A 24303-nucleotide genomic window follows, 5' to 3' on the forward strand; every position below is an offset into this window, starting at 1 on the left:
GCGCCGCGGGCCCGAGCCGAGGGTGTGTGCGGCGGGGGCGGGGCGGCGAGGCTGCGGGGCCGGGGCGGCCTCGGGGCCCGTGCGGCCCGTGGCGACCCCGGCGCGCGCGCGCGCTGGCTCGGGAGCCGGGAGCGGCGAGGCTGCGGGGTGGGGCCGGGGACGGCCCCGCGGCCCGGGCGCCGGTTCCGGCCGGGCGGGGCGGTCTTGGGGCTGCGCTTAGGGGACGGGGTGAGTAGAGACGGGGCGAGTGTGGGGGGCCGCCTGTAGTGGCCGTGATGAGGACCCGAGCGAGGTCGTGGGGCAGGGGCAAGACACTGGCGTGTCTGCGATCCATCGGTGTGATCTGGGGCTGGGAACGGGGCGGGTGGTCGTTGGCGAGCTGGGGGGCCCTGGGGTGACTCTTGGAAGGGGCTTGGGCGGAGGCCGAGACTGGAGGCGGGGCCGGGTGGGGTGCGGGAGCCCCTGGAGGCTGCCCTCCGCGTGTGGGAGAGGGTGAGTGTGCCGTCGGGGAGGCAGCTTGAGGGCGGCTTCGCCGGAAAAACGGACTCCGGTGACCGGTGACTGAGGCGCCTTTGGGTTGGCAAGCGGTAAGGCCTTTGGGGGAGTGCGTTTTGGGGTGTTTAGAGGGCTCAGGACTGGTGGGCCGAGGACTCCATCGACTGGAGGGCCTGTGGGTTCGTGACAGTGTTGGATTTCCCGGACGCAGGAGGGTTGAGAAATCTCGCCCACTCCCGCGTGTGTCCAGGAAAGACCTCGCTGCGGAGAGCCGCCTTGCCTGGATGACCCCGGAACACATGCCCCCTTGTTGGCCTCTGACAAGGCCAGATACCAGCCCTCCAAACTCTCATCCTGTGCCTCATCAGCGGCCAGCTGGACTGTAGTCCCTGCTGATCGATGGGTTGGACAAGGGGTCTGGATGCAAGCTGTGAATGAGCGGACAGTGGGGGTAGGAACTGGAGGTACCAGCCTATTGGTGTTAATGCAGAGCTGGTGGCCCTTTTGGGTGGTGATTAGGAGGACTGTAGGGGTGTTAGTGAATGGTGGGTGAGCATGGGGTAGATTAGAAAATGGGGTCTCATGGAAATGAATGGTTAGGGCCCCTGTATGATTAGGGATTGGCCATCCCTTGGGTGTCGTGATGGGGGCTAGCAAGCCTGAGGGGGCTCTGTGAGAACAGTGACTGGGGGCACTTTTAGAGTGAGTGGATGGGTAGCTGTAGGATTTCACTGACTCCACTTCTAGTCAACAAATAGAATAAACTCTGTCAAGATTATTGGGTAGGAGTGTGGGGGATCCAGTGATGGGTTTCGTGGCATCAGTGTCGAGAAGCTAGTGGGAATCAGTGGGAATCAGTGATGAGAGGCTGACCATGGCTGGTGTTTGGGGCTGAGTGAGGAAGAGCCTGGAATGATCGGGAATCAAGGGTCCTGTAGATACCTGATTGGGGGTGGGGCTGTGGAGAGACTTTGGATTTCACTGATGGTGTCACCTGGGGGTTGATGATTGGGTGCTTTGCTAGAGGAGTCCCTGGGGATGTGTATGTGTAACTGAAGGTCCAGGAGGGACAGCCTGTAAAGTCAGCAGTCAGGGTCCTGGTGGGATGAGGGGCAAGTGGGGGAAGTGATAGGTTTGTGGCGCTCGGTGACTATGTGGTCTGGAGACTTGTGAGGGCTCTGTTGTGGTCAGTGAATGAGGGGCTGGAGAATTCTCAGGTGGTCAGTGTGGGTAAGTGGGAGCCTCTGAGTGCTGACGTTCCGTCCGTGGGCTGGGGTGGCAGGGGGCTTCAGTCATTCTGTGGGGACTTATGTGTGATTGAGGCCATCTTTGGTGATAGGACCTCTGTGAGTTGTGCTTGTGGGTTTGGGTGGGTCCCAATGAGTGTTGGTCACACATTGGCTCAGGCAAGACTCTCACATAGTGACTTCTCTTGAATGACATACTCTTTTGTTCTGTGGTTCTTCTCAGCCAGCACATCACGTTGTTGGTTTGTGATGGCTCCTTTTACTGGAATATTTCCTTATGTTCTCAGTGACCCCATTGGCCATAAGGCCTTCCCCTTGCTGGCTGAGTCCCTGTGTCCTCCTCCATCCCTGAAGCACCTTCAGCTCTGTCTAGCTCCAGCCCTCTTGAAGGTAGTGCTCTGTGATGGGCCTGTTCTTCCCACAGCCTTCCGCTTCCTGCTCACTGTCTGCACAGGGCATGGGCTCGGCTGACTGAGCTGTGTAGGGTTCCCGAGCATGTGGTTTTGAGCACAGCCTTGTCTCATCTCTTTCCAGCCCTCAGCCCAACTTGGGGTGGGTTGTAACTGCCTCGAGGGGCTGGTGTTCTGGCTCTGCTCTTGTTAGCTGCCCTGGGGCAGAACTCGGCAGTTGGCTAACATCCGGGCATAATTTTCTCTCTTCATCTGTGGCTGACTTTTCACTATATCCATTGGGACATTGGAGACCCCCCTCCCCTGCGCTTGAATGAAACAGTGCCTTTAGACAAAGAGCTCTTGCTGTCCATCTTGTACAGGTACTATACCCTCTCTTTGTTCAGCTTATTTTCTGGAAAGGTGTCTGCTGACCCGTCCACCATGCTCGGGCTTCCTCGCTAGCCTGACAGCCTGCGGAGACAAAGCTCAGCAGCCATTCCTGGACCCCAGGTACAGACCACCAGTGCTGGACAAATCTCCGTTGGCAGGACTGCTGTGAGAGGTGGAATTTGTCCCTCTTGTTCCCAAGTTGACTGGGTACTGTGATTTTTTGGACATTTCTTTTCAGGTATATTCTTAGGAAGGAAATAGCATCTCTGTGTGATTTTATGCCTCTGAAGTCCCTGGCTCTTGTCTCCTCTCTGGTTGAATGTAAGTGACCTGGTCCATGAGCAGTGAAGGAAATCAAGGTGTAAGTATGTGTATGCATCAAGATTTAGTATTTTTTGTTTATTATACTTACCTGAAATCTTAGTTTTGTTTTTTCCAATAATTCTGCCTAAGGTATCTGTTATGTAGTTTACAATCTCTTAAAAAGTTTTTAAAATAGCGGTTGTACTCAGTTATCTGGTTATTTGGCCTCTTGGGGAAATCATTAAATCCAAATCAGCCAACCCAAAAATCTCTTCGCCAAAGCAGAAGAAAAAGAAAAACAGTTTTATTGTTGCATAAAAATTAAACTTGAAACAAGAATGCACTGAGCTTTGCAGGCAACATGCTGAAGAGACTGCAGAGACAGAAATCTCACTGTTCCCTGCAGTCAGGCGGGTACGCCCATTACACACCCATTCTCAAGATAAAGGATAATCTGTTACACACAGTTCTTACTACACTTTCCTGGTACTTGGGGTGGCCATTGTGTTAGCTTTCGCCTTTGTCCAAACGAAAAATAGCCTTCTCATATCTTTGTGATTGGGGGTGGTTTTATACCTGGGAGCCAGGTGCCAAAGTCAGGCACTTGGTTAGGGTCTTGCCCTTCCTGAGACTCGGAAGTAGGGCGCCTATCCTCCTGGATGCCATCAAAGAGATAGCTCCTGGGTCCTTAAGAAAGACATTTTGGGTGGTAAACTAGATAAGGCTTATTAGCATTAGAAGAGATTTACACACATTTCAAAGGGGCAGAGAAAGAATGTACAATTACGGGTTTTCTGAAGTAAGTGCTTTTTGAGTAGAAGTCGGGGGAGTCTCCCTTTCTTGCATGAGGGAAAATTAATTTTTTTTCTTACTTTTATTTTATGTGTGCCGCTGATGGCCTCTGAGCTTGTAGTCCCCTAGAGGTGTTAGGTGCTCTCCTGCATGCTCTGGGAAGAGCAGGAAGGGGCACCAGGGCCAACAACGTGGACCCTGTGGAACCATTGGACAGCCCTGTGTCCCACCACCCCTTCAAGCATCTCCTCCAGTCAAGGATCAGAGACCCTCAGAAAGAAGCAGATTGGAGCAGTGTCTTTGGGATATGGAGGGGGCTGGGAGATGAGGAAGGGCAGCCCTTCACTCATCAGGAATTTTTTTTTTTTTAAAGATTTTATTTATTTATTTGACAGAGAGAGACACAGCGAGAGAGGGAACACAAGCAGGGGGAGTGGGAGAGGGAGAAACAGGCTTCCCACGGAGCAGGGAGCCGGATGCAGGGCTCGATCCCAGGACCTGAGCCGAAGGCAGACACTTGACGACTGAGCCACCCAGGCGCCCCTCATCAGGGATTTTGATCCGCTTCCATTACTCCTTGGAAATGAGGCCTGGCTGTTCCTGCTGGCTTCTGAGGGAAAGGCACAAACCCACACACGAGTCTCCCCCAGCACCTCTCATCTTTTCACTGTTTCTGTTGGCTCCTCTTATTGAGGCTTTCTTTTTGCTCTCCGGCTGATTTTGGAGTTGAGCGCCAACACCCCAGTCTATCATCATCTTGATCTAAGAGCCGTCATCTGTTTACCATTCTGCTCAGAAATGGGTTGCCTCTTGGGGCGCCTGGGTCTGCCTTCGGCTCAGGTCATGATCCCAGGGTCCTGGGATTGAGCCCTGCATCGGGCTCCCTGCTCAGCAGGGAATCTGCTTCTCCCTCTGCCTTTTCCCTGGCTTGTGCTCTCTCTTGCTTGTGCTCTCTGTCTCTCTCTCCCTCAGATAAATAAATAAAATCTTAAAAAAAACAGCTTTATAAAAGAAAAAGAAATGAGTTGCATCTTACTCTATATGAGCTGTACCAGTAAGTTCACTTAAATGCTCTCTGAAAATACTGTTGCAGAATGAGTGAGCCAAGGTTCTATTTCTGGAGAGCGTCTTGATGTGGTGATGCTCCTCCGGAGATGTTTGGCTGAACTGGTGAGGCGAGTGGCTTGAATCTGGCATTTATAGGTGGGACTGCAGGGACTGCAGAGTGTAGCGTGGTGCAGGCCTGGCCTGATACAGACTTGCCAGGAGTTCCTCTTGCATCTGCTTCTTACCTCCCAGCCCTGATTCGAGTTGTTTGATTTCCCAGTAAGAGAGAACCCAGATTAGTGACATCATCTAAAATAAAATTCCCACTGTATCTCCAGGCCATGACTGAGGAACGAGAAAATTCAAGTGAGATAAGAAAGAAGAGGCCTCAGGACTAGGGGTGCTCTCTTAGTTTACAGACATTTGACCAGAAGCCTCTCTCCAGAGCATCAGGACAGACAGGAGTCACAGAACGGAGCCGATTTTCCAAGCCGCAGAAAATGATCAAGTCACAGGTGAGTTCTTTGTTCTCCAACAGTATTTTTCTGTAGGCGTGACAAGACTTATGGGAAAGCTCTTAAATACATTTAAATCATACTCAGAAACAAACTTGGGAAAGAAGGTGTCAGAGAACAAGGTGGGTTATGGAATCACACAAAAGTCTTACAGTGGAAGCACAGATATATAGGAAATAAGGTACTTCGTTGCCAGAGGAGAGGTGCGGGCTGTCCTCAGATATTCCCGGAAGTGGACATGGGAAGGGAAACAGTAGTATTACGTGGTTTTTTCTGACAAAAAGCAGACCAGCTACTCAGTAGAAGCAGGCATTTGCTAATGATTGCTTACAGTGAAGACATTTGGATAGCTGTTTATGTGGATGATACAGTGGACAGAGTCCTAAATAGCGGCCCTATGATACATAAACCCTGCAATAAATGAACTTATTTCCCAGTGCTATTTCTTACAGAGTTCCTCAGTGTGAACTAAGGGCATGAATCTAAGGTAAAATTCAGAACACATAGTTTGCTACAGGACCAAACCAGTGGGCCTGGACCACCAGTCTTACCTCTATTCTAGTATTAGGAAAGAAACCTAAGTCATCTGGCAGAATTGATCATTACAAAACCTTCAAATGGCCCCCATAAATATTCTCTCAGTTGGAATTTGGGATACATTTTAGGTAGACATGTTTTTGCTTCTGTTGGCAAAAGCTGGGCATGGGAGTATCTGCCTTTAGTCTTTTTACTTTTTTGACTTAATGGAGAGTGTCACGATGGTTGGGGAACAACATCAGCAGCGCAATCCCAGAGGACACGTGGTTCTCCTAGAAGAAAAGGAATTACAGAGGGGACCCCCATCAGGGCCTGCTCTAGTCCACACCTAGGTTAACACGGCCCCCAGTGTGGGCCCTTCTGCCCTGGGGTTTTTATTTTTTTTTAATTTTTATTTATTTTTTTAAAGATTTTATTTATTTATTTGACAGAGAGAGACAGCGAGAGAGGGAACACAAGCAGAGGGAGTGGGAGAGGGAGAAGCAGGCTTCCCCGCGGAGCAGGGAGCCCGATGCGGGGCTCGATCCCAGGACCCTGGGATCACGACCTGAGCTGAAGGCAGACGCTTAACGACTGAGCCACCCAGGCGCCCTGCCCTGGGGTTTTTAGTCCAGTCTGGATAATGCGGTTTTAGAGGGACTGCTTGGGGCATTTCCTTCCAAATCACTTTGTCCACGACCTCAGATTATTAGTCCACACTTTGTTAGATGTGGGCACTATCTGGGCATGTTTGGCCTGGAAAGTGCAGGAGCAGAGTCTGTCCTCTGCTGTCTCCCCATCGGCCCGTCAGGAAGGCATCTTTGTTGCCCCAACAGTCAGTCTAAACCCAGAGCATCCCCATGAGCTTGCAAAGGCAGCACTAGAAAGTTGTTTCTTTTGGTTTTTCTTTTTTCCAGTAGGAGGGGAAAGCTTTCAGGAGTAAGTCCAAAAAACAAAGATCATTCGTGTCCTCCAACCCCATGCTTCCCCAGGTGCTAGCTTTATTTTGTATTTGTTTTTCTGTTGTTAGTATCAGTGTGTCCCATTTAGTAATCAGAACTTTTTAAAAGTTCATCTCCTGTTTTCATCCAGACCCTTTGTCTGGAAAGATTGTATGCAAGAAGGACAAATACTATGTAACTTAACCAGAAAGATACATCATGTTTAGGATTTGGCTGCTAGGGGCACTTGGGTGGCTCAGTCGATTAAGCGACCGCCTTCGGCTCAGGTCATGATCCCAGAGTCCTGGGATCAGGCCCCGCATCGGGCTCCTTGCTCAACAGGGAATCTGCTTCTCCCTCTCCCTCTGCCCCTCCCTCCCCACTCATGTGCGCTCACTCTCTCTCTCAATTAAATAAATAAAATCTTAAAAAAAAATCAGGCTTATTAGGAACAGATCTTACTTGTATTCAAATGTGTCATCCTGCAGGAGGGTTCGTTTTACCTGCCAGTCTGGGGCTCACCTGGGGCACGAGCTAGAGCCCACGAGGCAGGTTCGGTCTTCCATATACCTGCTGTCACGGCCCTGGCTGTGGCCGCTGCTGTCTGGGCTTAGGGGCGAAGGCTGACCAGTGTACATAGGCAGTAAGTCCACACCAATAGCACATTCAGCAGTGAGGACCGGAATACGAGTCCTCTGGTGCCACATCGGTGTGGGGAAGGGCAGCTTTCCCTGGGAGGCCAGTCACGTAAAGCCTTCGGTTTACCTGTGCTTGGGCCTTAACCAGGAGCTTGACCCCTCATGCGTTTTCAGACGTGTAAACAACATCACAGTCAGGACTTGGAACGGGTCCAGTCTCCAGAGACATTCCCTGAGTCTCGCCTTCATGCGTCCCGCGGTCCTGGCAACAACAGCTTTGCTCTCTGTCGCTGCAGTTCTGCCTTTTCCGGAATGTTGGAGAATGGAATCACACATATATACCCTTTTGATACTGGCCTTTTTCACTTAAATCTTTGAGATTCATCCATGTTTGAATCAGTAGTCTGTTCCTTTTATTGCTGAGTCACGGAACAGTAACCCATCATATGAACACACCAGTTTGCTCGTCCTTTCGCTTTTGAAGGACATCTTGGTTGCTTCGGTTTTTAGCAGTTCATCTGCATACAGGTTTAAACATAAATCTTGAGGTGAGCAGAAGTTCTCAGTGTACTTGGGCAGGTATGTGGGAGTAGGATTGCTGGGTTGTGTGGTAATTCTGCATTCAGCTTTATGGGAAGCTGCCAAAACCTCTTCCAAGGTCGCTGCGTTCCCACCTTCAGTGCATGAGAGTTGGAATTGCTGTGCATTTGTCACTTTTTATGTGGGTTTTTTAAATTAATTTCAGCAATTCTAATAGGTATGTAGTAACGTCTCATTATAGTTTTAATTCACATTTACCTATTGACAAATGATGCTGAACATCTTTTTTTTTTGGACTTTTTTTTTTATTCTTATGTTAATCCCCATACATTACATCATTAGTTTTAGATGAAGTGTTCCATGATTCATGGTTTGTGCATAACACCCAGTGCTCCATGCAGATGCTGAACATCTTTTTATATGTTTATTTTTTATCTGTATATCTCCTTTGGTGAAGTGTGTGTTAAGATCTTTTGCTTGGGCACCTGGGTGGCTGAGTTGGTTAAGCGACTGCCTTCGGGTCAGGTCATGATCCTGGAGTCCCGGGATCGAGCCCCACATCGAGCTCCCTGCTCGGCAGGGAGTCTGCTTTGCCCTCTGACCCTATCCCCTCTCATGTGTTCTCTCTCATTCTCTCTCTCTCAAATAAATAAATAAAATCTTCAAAAAAAAAAAAGATCTTTTGCTCATCTTTCTTGTTTGTTTTTTAAATAAGAGGGGTTTTGTTCATTTTAATTCCAGTGTCATTAATATGCAACGTTGTATTAGTTTCAGGCGTGCAGTGTAGGGATTCAACACTCCCACACATCACTCCGTGCTCCTCACGGTAAGTGTACGCCTGGTCCCCTGGACCTGGTTCACTCCCGCCCACCCTCCTCCCCTCTGCTAAACACCAGTGCTCTGTAGTTAAGTCTGTTTCTTGGATTGTTTCTCTTTTTTTTTTCCTTTGCTCATTTGTTTAGTTTCTTCAGTTCCACATAAGAGTGAAATCAGATGGTATCTGTCTTTCTCTGACCGACTTAATTCACTTAGCATTATACTCTCTAGGTCCATCCACGTCATTGCAAATGGCAAGATTTCTTTTTTTTTTTTAAGTTTTTTTTTTTAAGATTTTATTTATTTATTTGAGAGAGAGAATGAGAGACAGCATGAGAGGGAGGAGGGTCAGAGGGAGAAGCAGGCTCCCCACTGAGCAGGGAGCCCAATGCGGGACTCGATCCCAGGACCCTGAGATCATGACCTGAGCTGAAGGCAGATGCTTAGCAACTGAGCCACCCAGGCGCCTCATTCTTTTTTTGGTTGGTAACATTCCATTGTGTGTACACACCACATCTTTATCCATGCGTAAGTCAGTGGGCATTCTGGCTGCTTCCGGATCTTGGCTGTTGTAGATAATGCTTCTGTAACGGGTGCATGTATCCTTTGAAGTATTGATTTTGTATCTTTGGGCAAATACCCAGTAGCCCAATTGCTGGGTTGTAGGGCAGCTCTATTTTTAACTTTTTGAGGAATCTCCATACTGTTTTCCAGAGTGGCTGCACCAGCTTGCATTCCCACCAACAGTGTAGGAGGGTTCCCCTTTCTCTGCGCCCTCGCCAACACCTGTTGTTTCCAGACTTGTTAATTTCAGCCATTCTGACCCGTGTGAGGTGATACCTCATTTGGTTTTGATTTGCATTTCCCTGATGGCAAGTGATGTGGAGCATCTTTTCATGTGTCTGTTGGCCATCTGGATGTTGTCTTTGGAGAAATGTCTGTTTATGTCTTCTGCTCATTTTTAAATTAGGTTGTTTTTTGGGGTGTGGAGTTGTATCAGTTCTTTATATATTTTAGGTACTAACCCTTTATCAGATATGTCACTTGCAAATATCTTCTCCCATTCTGTAGGTTAGCTTTTAGTTTTGGTGATTTTTTCCTTCGCTTTGCAGAAGCTTTTTATTTTTATGAAGTTCCAATAGTTTATTTTTGCTTATATTTCCCTTGCTTCAAGAGATGCCCATTTTTTAATTGAATTGTTTTCTTATTGTTGAGTGTCAAGAATTCTTTATTCTGGGGGCGCCTGGGTGGCTCAGTCAGTTAAGCAGCTGCCTTCGGCTCAGGTCATGGTCTCAGGGTTCTGGGATCGAGCCCCACGTCAGGCTCCCTGCTTAGCAGAGAGTCTGTTTCTCCCTCTGCCCCTCCCCTTGCTCATGCTCTCTCTCTTTCTCTATCAAATAAATCAATAAAATCTTAAAAAAAAAAAGAATTCTTTATTCTGGACGTAAGTGGTCTGTCAGATTAGTGATTTTCAAGTATTTTCTCATAGTCTGTGCCTTGTCTTTTCTTTCTCTTTTTTTTTAAACTTTTTTTTTTTTTTTAAGATTTTATTTATTTTTTGACAGAGAGAGACAGCAAGAGAGGGAACACAAGCACGGGGAGTGGGAGAGGGAGAAGCAGGCTTCCCGCTGAGCAGGAAGCCCAATGTGGGGCTCGATCCCAGGACTCTGGGATCATGACCTGAGCCAAAGGCCGATGCTTAACGACTGAGACACCCAGGTGCCCCGTCTTTTCTTTCTCTTAACAGTGTCTTTCACATAGAAAAAAATTTTAATTTTGAAAAAGCCCATTTCATTGATTTTTTTTCTTAAGTTGATCATATGTTCAGTGTTATATCTAAAAACTTACTGCCAAACCCAGGATCATGCAGGTTTTTTCCTAGAGCTTTATAGTTTTATGTTTTCCATTTAGGTCTGTGATCCACTTTGAATTAATTTTTATATAAGGTATGAGGTATGTGTTGAGGTTTATTCTTTTGCTTATGGGTATACAGTTGTTCTAGCACCATTTGTTGAAAAAACTCCTTTCTTCATGGAATCCTTTTGTCAAAATTCAATTGAGTATACTAAGGGGGGTGTAACTGTAAGCTGTCTGTTCTGTTCCATTCCTCTATGTATTTATCCTTTGACTAACACTAGGTTGTCTTAATTACTGTGGCTTTATCGGAAGTTGTGAAGTCAGGTAGAGTGAATCCCGCAACATTGTTCTTTTTCCAGCTTGTTTTCACTTTGTAGCTCCTTTGCCTTTTGTCCCAAAACCCTCTATGTACTTTTTCCTGGCCTCTGTAACACCTTCTTTCCTGGCCTGAAAAGACTGAAAAGTTTTAAGAACATGATTTTTATTCTACTCATCTTTATATTTTTGGCACCATTCACAGTTTGGGGAGCTCTGTGACATGCTCCATATGTGTGTCCCAGAGGATACGTGGAGGAGCCAGCTAGTTGTTACTACGTGGGTGCAGATGCGGAGGGAGGAGAGTGTTGTAGATCTGTAGTCGTGGTTTTGGTTTTGACAGTAACAGGAAAATAGGACTGTCATTCAGCAGGTAGGTGCCAGGCATGCTGGAGGTCTGATACTGCATGGGGTTCGGCTAAGAATTGTCCCCACATACCAGTGGCACCTTCTTTGAAAAGGACTGTGCTTATTTAAACACAATGTATTCCAGTTTCTTAATGGATAGGTGGATGGATGGATGAGTGAATTCAAAATGATAAATAGCTTAATAACTTTTTGTTTCTCTCAAAGTATAATGAAGGTTAGGATATTATATGAGTTATCAATTGCTATGTAACAAATTACCCAAACTTCAGTGGCTGACAGCATAAACATTTCTCTCACAGTTTCTCTGGGTTAGAAGTTTGCCAGCTGTGCTCACATCTGGTTCCCGTTCAGGGTCTCACACAGCCCTGTAACGAAGACGTTGGGCAGGGCTGTGGTCCTCTCGGGGTGCAGCAGGGAGATGATCCCCTCCCAGGCTCAGTCACGTGGGAGTTAGCGGACCTCGGTGCCTCTCCACATAGGCATCTCCACAGAACTGCCTCACCACGTGGCAGCTGGATTCTCCCCGAGAGAGCGTTGACAGGGCTCCAAGATGGAGCAAGACTCTCCTCAGTGGAAGTGAGTCCGTAAGGCCTGCCCACGTTCAGGAGGGGAGTTAGAGATGGACGAGGCTGCCTCTGCGCTAGAGAAGAAAGCCTGTGTCCCACCGTGAGTGCCACTGCAGCTTGAACAGTGATGACGCTTTTCCAGATCTCCTTTGAGGATGTGGCTGTGGGCTTCACGTCGGAGGAGTGGCAGCTACTCAACCCTTCTCAGAAGAGCTTGTACAGAGAGGTGATGTTGGAGAACTACAGCAATCTAGTTTTCTTGGGTAAGAATATTCGTATGTAAATAGTGTGTATCCAGTAACTGTGGGGCCTCTCAGATGTTTACTGATTTTGGATTTAAGTTTCAGATATCAAAAGATTCTTCGATATCTAGACCCAACTGAAAGATTTTGGTTCACTTGCTTTGTTTTATAGCGTTCGTAGTAAATATTCTCCATATTTAAGAGTCCGTCAGCCCAAGGAATTGGGTCCAGGTTGTCTTATGTTTCCAATTAACAGGTTATCAAATTATCAAACCTGATGCAATTTTCAAGCTGGAACACGAAGAGCCGTGGATAATAGACGAAGAAGTTCTAAATCAGAACTTTTCAGGTGAGAGGTCATCAGGTGCAAGCTGAATCACAGGTTTCTTTCTCTTTCTTTCTTTCTTTCTTTCTTTCTTTCTTTCTTTCTTTCTTTCTTTCTTTCTTTCTTTCTCTTTCTTTTTTCTTTCCTTTCTTTCTTTCTTTCCTTTCTTTTCTTTTCTTTTCTTTTCTTTTCTTTTCTTTTCTTTTCTTTTCTTTTCTTTTCTTTCTTCTTTCACAGCGAGAGAGGGAACACAAGCAGGGGGAGTGGGAGAAGGAGAAGCAGGCTTCCCGCTGAGCAGAGAGCCCGATGCGGGGCTCGATCCCAGGACCCTGGGATCATGACCTGAGCCGAAGGCAGACGCCTAATGACTGAGCCACCCAGGCGCCCTGAATCACAGGTTTCTGATGATAGGTTGTTTATAATGTTTTGAAAAGTTACTTTGAAATGTTATTTGTAAAACTGTGTGAAGTTCCTGCGTCTGTAGAGTTGGCTCAGGACTGGTGACCTGAGTTCTTCTGCATTTTAACGTGCTCTCTGTCCTGGTCTGTGCATCAGGATGTGCTCTTTGCACGAGCTCATGATGGTACGTACCCCCTTCCCTGCACAGCGGACCTTGCTTTCTGGGACAAGGCTCCTCTTCCCAGCCTCCTCAGCTCCCATCCTTCTCTCCTGCACTTCCACTCTGCAGGGGTAGGCTTCCTTCTTCCTCCTGAAGAGTTCAAAACTTTCTCCTGTTGCAGGGACGCTGACTGAGTCCTTTATTTTCTTTTCTTCCTCTAATTTGTCGGATTTCTGTTTTAAGCCCACAGAGAGTAGAAGGTGAATCCATGCATATAGAATAAAAACAGAACACTGTAAGCCTGGTGAGGAGGCTCTGCCTCTCTCCCTCCTCCATGCAGACTGAGCCCTTTGCGGTCAGCTCCTGGGTTCGTTTTGGTGCCTTAATGTTCATCTTCTCCAGGCTCCTCATTAACCCCCATGTGCCGTGTGATATTTTAATGACATTTATGTTGAAGAACCTCATGGTATGGCAACATCTTATCCATTTTTTTTGTTTTTTGTTTTTAATTTCTGTGTCCAGAAGTCAGGGTTAACTCCATTAGAACTAGTTTCTTCCACGTGTCATACATTTTTCTCTGCACGTAGGCCTTTGATCCTTTGATTATCATATCCTTTCTCCATGTAGACACTATGCCTCTTCGGTTTTGCCCTTTTTCACCTCCAGTGAATGTTGACTCCCAGCCTTTCTGAAATCTCTGCCCACTTTGTGTTGTATTATAGGAACCCTGGCCCCGGTCAGGCGTTATCTGGAATTTTTCACCAATTTTTAACCAATTAGGTCTTAACGATTTTTTACTCACATATTAAGATGGCAAGTAACTTATTTTTCTCTTTTCCCTGTAGAATTTACGGTGTGTAATTATTAAATGTTTCATTAATTGAGTGTTGTGCGGCCAGGTAAGGCAGGACCTTTCTTGTTTATATTCTTTAGTGCAAAGGTCTACATCTAAGCAACTATCTCAGCTCACCTTAGGAAATATTTCAAATGATAGATGTCTAGGTACCATTCACATGGATGATTAGGTCTGGGTATGTGTACCTTAGAAAATATTGTCTGTGAAGATAGATTTTTCTCTTCACCCATTAATTTAGAATGACTGCTATCCTGTGGAATGAGAGGAATTGAGTGAAAGAGTCGTGAAATAGCATTGCAGACAATTTTAACGTAGAAGAAAATGGAGAACTATATTTATTCAATAATTCAGTATTTGAACACAAAGCATTTGTATTAAAATGCAAAGTTTTTTTTTAAAAGATTTTATTTATTCATTTGACAGAGAGAGATAGTGAGAGCAGGAACACAAGCAGGGGGAGTGGGAGAGGGAGAAGCAGGCTTCCCGCGGAGCAGGGAGCCCGATGTGGGGCTTGATCCCAGGACCCCGGAATCATGACCCAAGCCGAAGGCAGATGCTTAACGACTGAGCCACCCAGGTGCCCCTTAAAATGCAAAGTTTTTTTAATCAAGATTAATGATACAGAAAGGAACTTCTTTAGAAATCCAGTTGTGAGTGCACAGTGTTTATCCTACATGTATTGAGGACTTGCTCCCTGCATGCATTGGGGTTACATCAGTGAGAAATACAAACCTCTTCCCTGCCCTCACGGTCTACATTCTAGTGGGGGACGCAGAAGTAAGGTGATTACCTATTTGATAAGTGCTATGAAGGAAATAAACAGGATGTTGTTAGGATGCCCTTGAAATGATTTTTACACTTGAATGAGCCATGCCGAAAGCTGGGAAGAGCATGCCAAATAAAAGGAACAGCCATTGCAAAGGTCCTGAGGCAGAAAAGGGCTTTGAGATCAAAGGGATGAGAAGGAATTCATGTGGTGGAGCAGCAGTGAGCAAGAGTGTGTGAGAGGAAGTCGGAGAGGTTGGAAAGACCAGGGCATGCTAGGGCATGTGAGCCATGGCAAAAGCTTGCATTTATCAAAGGGTTTTTTTTAAGCAAGGGGGTAAAAAGCCTGATCACATGTTTTAAAGCTCACTGGCTCTCTGGAGACTAGAATTGGGAGGGAGCAAGGCTGGAAGTAGGAATATTAGTTTGAAAACTAAAGTGAAATGCAGGCAGTGTGGACCGGAGTGTGACAGAGAGAAGTGGGTTCACCTGTGCCTGGCCCTGCATAATACCAGTCGGAGACAACTTACTTGTTTTCCAAAATGACAAGATTTTTTTTTCTTTTCTTTTCTTTCTTTTTTTTGGAGAGAGAGAGGGGGTGGGGTGCAGAGAGAGAGAGAGAGAGGGAGACACGGAATCCCAAGCAGACTCCCTGTTGAGCACAGAGCCTGACACAGGGTCAGATCCCGGGATCCTGAGATCACACCCTGAGCTGAAACCAAGAGTTGGACGTTCAACTGACTGAGCCCCACAGGTGCCCCAAGATTTTTTATTTCTTAAATATTTTTTGATACAGTTGAACTACTTGAATATTATTTTATATTATTTGTTAACTTGTATATATATTAATTTTATTTCTTGTTTTGATTTTAATTTAAAATTTTCATTTCTTTACTCAGATTTCATGAAACCATTTTTTATGAACTGTTCAGCTGGGCTTCACGCTTACATGTCTACATATGACTCTTGCTTTTTTTAATTCTTTAATTTTTTTTATTTTTTTAATGCTTTTTAAAAAAAATATTTTTATTTATTTGAGAGAGACAACATGAGTTGGGGCAGGGAGAGAGGGACAAGCAGACTCCTCTGGGGAGCCCGATGCGGGGCTCAATCCCAGGACCCTGGGATCATGACCTGGGCCAAAGGCAGGCGCTTAACCGACTGAACCACCCAGGTGCCCCATGACTCTTGCTTTTAATCTCTAAACTTTTTCTCAGTCTTTTTCATCTCAGTGAATAGTATTAATACCTCTACTCACTTAAGCTCAAAATATTGAGTCCTTTTATTCTTTATATCAGCAACTCTAGTTGGTCCTTTTTCTGAAATTCTGATATGTCTGAGAATTAGATAAGTCTCCCACACACACCCAAAAAAAAAAAAAAAAAAAAATCCTGCAGAAAAGAAGTAGTTGCCTTATATTGAGGTCTCGCCAAATCTTTTGACTTGCAGGGTACCCCCTGGGAATTTACCTCACAATTACTAGTAAAGAATATTGTAAAGTAAACAAACCTTCACTTTAAAATATCCAATAAATGATCATGTTGTGGAAATCACAAACAGTTGTACTTACTGGGTAACAGAGAGTCTGTCCTAATGCATTATACAGAGAGTTCTTGTGGTTTGGAATGATTTTCATGGGTAGGATTACATGTAGATTCATTATATAGATTATAGACTCTTAAAATGTCAAAAAAACCTAAATAAAACTGTCGATGCTGGCTATCAAGAAATAGCCTTGATGGTGAAGTCAGTGATTCAGGTGACAATCTTGAATGAGAATGTACTTTAAATGTAACGATCGTACAGGAACCTAATGTTTCTCATCTTTCAGATGAAAGCTTGATATCCTGTATTAGCTCTGTATTCAGTGTTTCTTCCTTCGTAGGATTCAGCAGTGTATACCAGTCTTGCTCTTTGTGTGCTGGTTGTTGCTAGTGTTCGCTGTATCATGAGGCCTCTGACTCGGGGGTGTTACCTGTGGTCTTCCCTTGTCTTCCCTCTGGACATACAGCAGATAATCGGATTGTTGTTGAATAAGGAAATTAATCACTCCAGTATTTGAGCATAAATTGCTCATGATCACTGCTCCTTGAGTGTATTTCATCTTTTCTAATTTAAAAGTTCATGTTTCTAAACATTTGTAACTTTTAAATGTTTTCATTTCTGTTAAAAAAATTTTTTTAAGTTTTTATTTAAATTCCAGTTAGTTAACATACAGTATCTGTCAAAATTTCCAATGTCCAGTAAGTAGACATTATATTTGGGAGGGTTTGTTTTGTTTTGTTTTGTTTTAATTGGGATCCTAGGCTCCATTTCAGTTTTATTCAATGAGTGTAATCATTGGGGGATTTACACAGTATGATTCATTTTTTTCCTTTTTAGAAGAAGTCTGGCTAGATAACAGTCTCAAAATGTGGCACCAGGATAATCAAGACAAGCTTAGAAGTGTGGAGAGAGGCCATGAATATGATGTTTTTAGGAAAATATTTCATTCAAGCATTAACTTTGTTCATTTAGGAATGAGACCCCATAAATGTGCCACAGGTGAAAAAAGTCTGAAACATCCTTTTGAGTTTCTTATTCCAAAAAATAACCATGGAAGAAAGAAACTTGATGAGCTCAATAAGAAATATTTATTGTATGTCAAAGCTGATAGAACCCATGGTGAAATGCCATACTGTGATTGCAGTAAATGTAGGAAGGCTAGCAGGACAGGGTCGTGGCCCATTGCAAACCGTAGAACGCACACAGGAGTCCATTTATGCATGGAGTGCGGCAGCATTTTCAGTAAGAAGTCACAGCTCATCATACACCAGCGGACGCACACGGGAGAGAAGCCCTATGGATGCAGCGAATGCGGGAAAGCCTTCTCCCAGAAGTCACTGCTCACTATTCATCAAAGGACTCATTCAGGAGAAAAACCATATGGATGTGGTGAATGTCAGAAAGCTTTCAGTAGGAAGTCCCTGCTCATTTTACACCAGAGAACGCACACGGGAGAGAAGCCCTATGGATGCAGTGAGTGTGGGAAAGCCTTCAGCAGGAAGTCGCAGCTCAAGAGACATCAGAGAACCCACACAGTCGAGAAGCCCTATGGCTGCAGTGACTGTGGGAAAGCCTTCTCCCAGAAGTTAAAGCTCATTACCCATCAGAGAACCCACACAGGAGAGAAGCCCTATAAGTGTAGTGATTGTGGGAAAGCCTTCTTCTGGAAGTCACAGCTGATTACTCATCAGAGGACTCACACGGGGAAGAAACCATACGCATGTAACGAGTGCACAAAAGCCTTCAGCAGGAACTCGCTGCTCATCAGACATCAGAGGATCCACACAGGGGAGAAACCCTATGAGTGCAGTGAGTGTGGGGAAGCCTTCATCAGAAAGCCACAGCTTATCAAGCATCAACTAACTCACACGGGAGAGAAGAACTACCAGTGTGCTGATTGTGAAGAAGCATTCTTTAAGAAGTCAGAGTTAATCAGACATCAGAAGACTCACTTAGGGGAGAAACCCTACGGATGTGTTGAATGTGGAAAAACCTTCTTTGGGAAGTCACAGCTCCTAACGCATCAGAGAACTCACACTGGAGAGAAACCGTATGAATGCAGTGAGTGTGGAAAGGCCTTCACCCAGAAGTCAAGCCTGATTTCACACCAGAGGACACACACAGGGGAGAAGCCCTATGAGTGCACGGAGTGTGGGAAGACCTTCAGTGAGAAGTCAAGCCTCATTCATCACCAGAGAACCCATACTGGAGAGAAACCCTTCGAATGTAGTGAGTGTAGGAAAGCTTTTGCCTGGAAGCCACAGCTTCTTAGACATCAAAGAATTCATACAGGGGAGAAACCCTATGAATGCAGTGAGTGTGGGAAGGCCTTTGTTCAGAAAGTGCAGCTCATTAAGCATCAGAGAAATCACACAGGAGAGAAAACCTATGGATGCAGTGATTGTGCAAAAGCCTTCTTTGAGAAGGCACAGCTCGTTATCCATCAGAGAATTCACACGGGAGAGAGACCCTATAAATGTGGTGAATGTGGGAAGTCTTTCACTAGAAAGTCTCACCTTATGAGGCATCAGAGAATTCATACAGGAGATAAATACTATGGGTGCAGTGAGTGTGGGACTGCTTTCGGCAGGAAGTCGCAGCTCATGATTCATCAGAGGACTCACGTCCTCTAGAAACCATGTGAATGCTGTGAACTTGGAACATTTACTGTCAGACGTCATGCCTTCTGACACGTCCGAGGACACACACACAGGAGGAACCCTGTCAGTGCACTGGGATGGCAGGTCTCACCCAACAATTTGGAGAGGAGGGAATTTGTTTAAGTAGACAGTGTAAGAGAGCCTTCTCCCAGAACACACAGCTTGTTACACATTAATGACTTAACGTGGAAGTCTTACCAGTATTGTGGTAGTACAGACCCTTGTAGTGAGAAGTGACAGCTCATTGTTAGAGGACCTACGCTTGAGGAGAAACTGGACTGTTGTAAAAAGCAAGTGAGAGGTTTCATCAAGAAAGGATAACTCACAGTACACTAGAGAGTGCATACACAAAATACTGAGTAGTATGAATTAGAGATTTCGATACAGAGAAGTCCTCATGTGAAGAATTTTGATAAGCATGATCTTGTTGAAGGAATTCTATAACATTGTGTTTGTTGTATGTAAGTTATAAAAAATAGTTATTTTTAAAAGGTAGTTGTGTTTTAAGTGTGAAGACTTCTGCTTTCTGCTATGGTGGTACGGCAAGGATCAGATTACTCCCCTGCCTTCGACATCTAGAAACTGTAAAATGTATGCGAAAGAATAGTTTTGAGACCTATGGCAAGCAGAAGTTTGTGATCCCCGGCAGAAGGTGGACAGAGTGAGGTGAGCCCCACAACAGCCCAGCCTAGCGCCTGGTGGCAGCTCCCAGGCTGCTGTTCAGGGGAAAGGAACACGTGGTCTCGTCAAAGAGAGCTGCCGACATGGCCTTTGGGGAGGCCACGGTAGCTAGAATTTGCAGGGAAAGGAGAAGAGGGAGCTTTCCAGAGAGAGGGCTGCAGAAATCTATGAGGAGTCCCCTTGAGTCTTTTGGCTTAGTGCTGATTTGCATGGGTGTGAAAGGAAAAGGCGTGCTGGAAAGCGGGCGGCAGAACAATTCCCAGAAGTCAGTGCCGGGCTGGGAATAAAGTTCCCACCAGCTGGATTGGAACAGCTTTGAACACATGGGGCATCATTAGGACTCCCCGCAGAGTATGATCTTGTGAAGTAACTCACCCTAGATTAAAAGCTGCTCTAGACCCACAATGTCTGGCATCTAAACACTTTCCTGACATGCAAAGAAATTATGAGAATACGACTTGTAACCAGGACAAAAATGAATCAGTAGAAAGAGACATAGAAGAGACTGGAGCACTTGGCATTGGACAAGGGTGTTCAAGCAGCTCTTTCGAATATAGAGGAAAATATGAACATGACAAGACCAGAATGGAAGGTGTATTTTTAAAAGCCCAAGTGGAACATCTCAGGATGAAAACAGCAGTATCTGAAAATTAAAAAAACAATGACCAAAAAAACCCAACTCTGAGTGAAATTAAGAACAGATGAGACATAGAAGAAGAAAAATTGATGAATTTAAGTAAGAATATAAACTGTCCAACTGATGAACAGAGAAAAAAAGCCTGGAAGAAAAGAGAGGAGGGGAGCAGAGTCCTAGAAGGAGAGGACGGGGAAGAGAAGTAACAAAGTATCTGAATAAATAAGGGCTGAAATTGTTACCAATGGGATGAAAAGTGTCACTCCACATATTCAAGGAGTTCAAAGAACCCCAAACAAGATACATAAAAAAAATCCTGCTAATGGACATCATAGTCAAATGGATGAAGAACAGTTGTAAAGCACCTCGGGAAAGACAGGACGCGCTCACAAAACAGAGTAGGACAGCTTGCTCCCGGGCAGAGTCTGCTCAAGCCACAGGACAGTAGAGTGAGTGACCACTTCGGATTACTGAGGGAAAAAATAAAACCCCTGCAACCTGGCGTTTGTCTATTACCCATCAGAAATATCTTTCAAAAATTAAAGGAAAAAAAGACTTTTTCAGGAAAACAAAATCAAAGAGAATGTATTAGCTGTAGGCCTTCCTTCAGGAAAATTTAAGTAAGTTTGGGGGCAGCAGGAAAATAATCCTAGGTGGAAATGTGTATCTACAGGAAGAAATGAAGAGTTCTGGGAATGGTAAATATCTGGGTAAATATAAAAGATTTTTTTCTCATTTTAAAATCTTTTAAAAAGGTAATCGATTGCTTAAAGCCAAATAGTGACAATGTATTGTGGGTTATGATCTATTTAGAAGTAAATTATATAACAACAACAACACTTATGGGTGAATTTTCTAAAATAGTTAAATAGACTGCATCATCTGAGTCAGAAATCTGCTTCCCCAGGGCTCAGGGTGACTTGTGTCTGTAGCATCTACTCAGTAGAGATGACATGTGATGGACCTGCATACATGCTGCTTGTTCCCTGCTCCTGCTCCTCTCTCTGCACCCCAGGGGCTGCCCTCTAGGGTTTCTGCTAAGCGGCTAGATCAGCCGTGGGAGGAGAGAGGCTAGGGCATTCCTCCCCGCCCTCCCTACTGGGCCTTGGTTTGGGCAGAGTCTGTGCCTGCATGGGCACAGCTCCTGCCGGGCAGTCCTCCTCGGGGGCTGTCGACTCCGTTCTCAGTTCACGCCTCCCTCTCCTTGCTCTTCGGATGCTTCACCATCCCTAGTTGGTGTCCTTAATTCTGAACACATATCTGTAAATAGTCCCTCTATTAAATGTTCTTGAGTTAATATTTTGAGTGTACCCTTTGTTTTCTGTGCCGTGTTGAAGGATGAGCATTTAACAACATTTTGAGTGTGTCAGTTAGTGGTGCATGTGCCTCACAGGGCACAGACTGACATCTGTCAAGATTTCCCACACTAAATGTCAGTATTTTCTGTTTTTTTTTAAACAATTCAGTAGCGATTATAACAAGTAACAAAGTTCTCTGTGTTTTTTGTTTTGTTTTGCTGCAAATGTAAATGGCTCCACAGATTATCATCTGCTGCGTATCCAATGGTCTTGCAGTTATTACTAACACTTCTTCAGTAATAGAATCCAAAACATTTATGAAGTCGAATGCTACTCTAGATTAGCCAAGCAATTTACAAAAACACATTGGCATTTATGTTCAATATGTATGGACAAGAAAAAAGATAACCAGGTCCTGAGTGAGGGAGAAAGGAATGATGCCTCATAGGTCCCAGTATGTCCTTTAGAAACACTGCTGTGCATACCCTCATTCCATACTCTGCTGCTTTTCTATATGATCCATGTACTCTGTAACCTGTGGACAAGATTTCCATATCTGTAGTCAGAACTGCCACAGAGTCTCTCTAAAGGCTCCACACCAGTGCCCATCACCAACAGCATACCGTCTGGTGAAGTTAGAGGTGGTCAGGTTGAAGTAGACTACCAGCGAACCCCAACACAGCAGCCCCATCTGCTGTCATTTGTCAGATACCTCTTAGGAAGTTTACCTTTCTTTTCTTTTCTTTCTTTTTTAAGATTTTATTTATTTATTTGACAGAGAGAGACACAGCGAGAGAGGGAACACAAGCAGGGGGAATGGGAGAGGGAGAAGCAGGCTTCCCGTGGAGCAGGGAGCCCGATGCGGGGCTCGATCCCAGGACCCTGGGATCATGACCTGAGCCAAAGGCAGACGCTTAACGACTGAGCCACCCAGGCGCCCCGGAAGTTTACCTTTCTTTACCCTGTCTCACCTGGTCCTTTTCTCTTGGTACCCGGATGGCTTTTGAAGGGAAGTAATTGCCATCAGGCCACACAGTTGCATTTTCTCTCCAGGTGCTTTTGCATTTCAGTATGCATTTTGAAGAAGCTTTTCATGTAGGTCTTCCATTTTGTATAACCTCGAAAGATACCATTCTCAATATAGTCTGTGCCAGTAAACTTGTGTTTTTCTCTGGTCCTGTCTTTAGCGAATTAGCTAGCCAATGAAATCAGTGTTTCGAGGCAGGGACGTAATTGGAATACAGCACTGTTACCTGTAATGGTTTCTCTGTAATAGGACTGTGTGCTCTGTGTGATAGCAAAATGCTTTGCACCAGCACAACCATCCCCCGGCCCCCTGTATTTGTCACAAAGTGAAGGGAAAGGCCGTGCTCACTCTCAGCTTAGAAAACTTTATCTCATGATGTCTGTCTGCAGCTTAGAAGCAGGCAATGTAACATCTCATGACCAGCTCACAAGGATGACAAGTAACTGTGCTACAGGGTTCCCCATCTGTGGAGCAGGTGATGCTTATCTGATCATTGTTTATTTCCTTTGTGGGGTCTTCGCAATTTAGATCAGTCATTACTCATTGAATCCAGGTAATCTGGACATCTTGTCATAGAGGCTGTTACTTTCAGAATTCTAAGATTAAGTAAAGCAGGGAACACCAACTTTATTGAACACTTAAATCATTATCCTTAGGTATTTTACAACACCTACATCATTAGAAATGCCCAACAAAGAGAGTGTAGCTATAGAAGAGTCACTGGTAGGATGAAGGGAGAACGCAAGCGAAGTGACATTTGTAATTTGAGGTTCTCATTTAAAGCATCACTCTCATTCCTATCATTAAAATTTATTAACACATCAAGCTCAGAGTCACAAGAAGATGGGGAAGCAGATCTAGTGTGTGTTAAGAGAGTGGGCATGTTAGAGGAGCATTTGAACCATGGACTTGCTACCACCGTAGCCATCAGAATGGTAGTGATCACGGCAGCCCGAGGCACACGAGCGAGTTACATATACTTACTCTCTGGTGTATGTTTGCACAGAGCAGAATGTGTCACGTGCCGAGCCCTGAGCTCTGGGCCAGCAGCGCTGCGCGTACAAGGCTGGGGCAGACGGCTAATGAGAAGGGTCGGGCTGCCGGCCCTTTTGTGCCTGCCCACTGCTGGCCTGTTTCCACTGACTGGTGCACCTGGAGAGCAAGGGCGCCTAGGGAGGCAGTGCTCACACTAGTGCCCACACTTCTCTCCGCTGTTTGAAAAGAAGGCCTCTGTTCCTCTATGTTTACTGAGTAAACTGTTCAACGAATTAGTACGTGCGAGTGTGATCATTGGTAACGGGGAACTCTAGCTTCCATTCGGCTGGGTATCCCAAACCGGATCTGAACTCTGCCAGTTTCCAACGCGTTTATCATCCACACACGCCTGAAACGTGAAGAGAAAAGCAGTGCTCGATTCCGTTGTTGGCGGTGTTGAGAGTCAACGCTCTGCCTGGCCCCTGGCTCGCCCGGTGGCGTCTGGTCCGTGCAGAGGAGAAACGGCCCGCTTTCTTACACGCAATCCCTTGAAGCTTCGAGGAGTGGGATCCTGACCGTGTACCTACACCACGCGCACACTTGTGAGGAAAGGGGGGGGGGGCGCGCTGCGTGAGGTGTGCTCACACGCACCCTGCACCTTCTGCATCCGATGACCCCCTCGGGATCCCCACCAAGCGGATGGGCAGTGTCCGGCCCTGCAGATGGGGGGCCTGGCCCCCCCCCACCCTTGTCCGGGGATGCCTTTCCTGCCCTTTTCTTTTTATGATTTTAAGTATCTCTACACCCAGCATGGGGCCTGAATCCACAACCCAGAGACACGGGGGGCAGGCTCACCCACTGAGCTGGGCGGTGCCCCCCGTTCCTGTCTTAATGCCCTCCGCCCCGGCGCAGACCCCCGCTTTGATTGACACGTGAGTATGGCGTTCAACTGCATGCTTCTGCCCTGTTGGGAGGTCTTCCGATGGAAGGAACTCGA

General features: G+C 45.8%; 1 protein-coding gene across 16 annotated transcripts in view; it reads left to right on the forward strand.

Annotated features, from left to right (window-relative positions):
• LOC123853188 (zinc finger protein 605) overlaps nucleotides 1-24303 on the forward strand; it is a 26957-nt gene continuing 2654 nt past the window's right edge. The window contains exons 1-6 of one of the 16 annotated variants that reach the window (XM_064578112.1): nucleotides 1-22; nucleotides 2763-2885; nucleotides 5005-5181; nucleotides 11882-12002; nucleotides 12238-12330; nucleotides 16869-21303. In XM_064578112.1, the coding sequence (XP_064434182.1) occupies nucleotides 5167-5181; nucleotides 11882-12002; nucleotides 12238-12330; nucleotides 16869-18664 (2025 nt within the window). In that variant the 5' untranslated portion in view covers nucleotides 1-22; nucleotides 2763-2885; nucleotides 5005-5166 and the 3' untranslated portion in view covers nucleotides 18665-21303. The other 15 variants (XM_064578109.1, XM_064578106.1, XM_064578108.1 and 12 more) reach the window with 15 other exon arrangements.

Source organism: Mirounga angustirostris, unplaced genomic scaffold, assembly GCF_029215605.1.
Source record: "Mirounga angustirostris isolate CCGP_5_RB_7025 unplaced genomic scaffold, mMirAng1.0.hap1 SCAF_14, whole genome shotgun sequence".
NCBI classification, from domain to species: Eukaryota; Metazoa; Chordata; class Mammalia; order Carnivora; family Phocidae; genus Mirounga; species Mirounga angustirostris.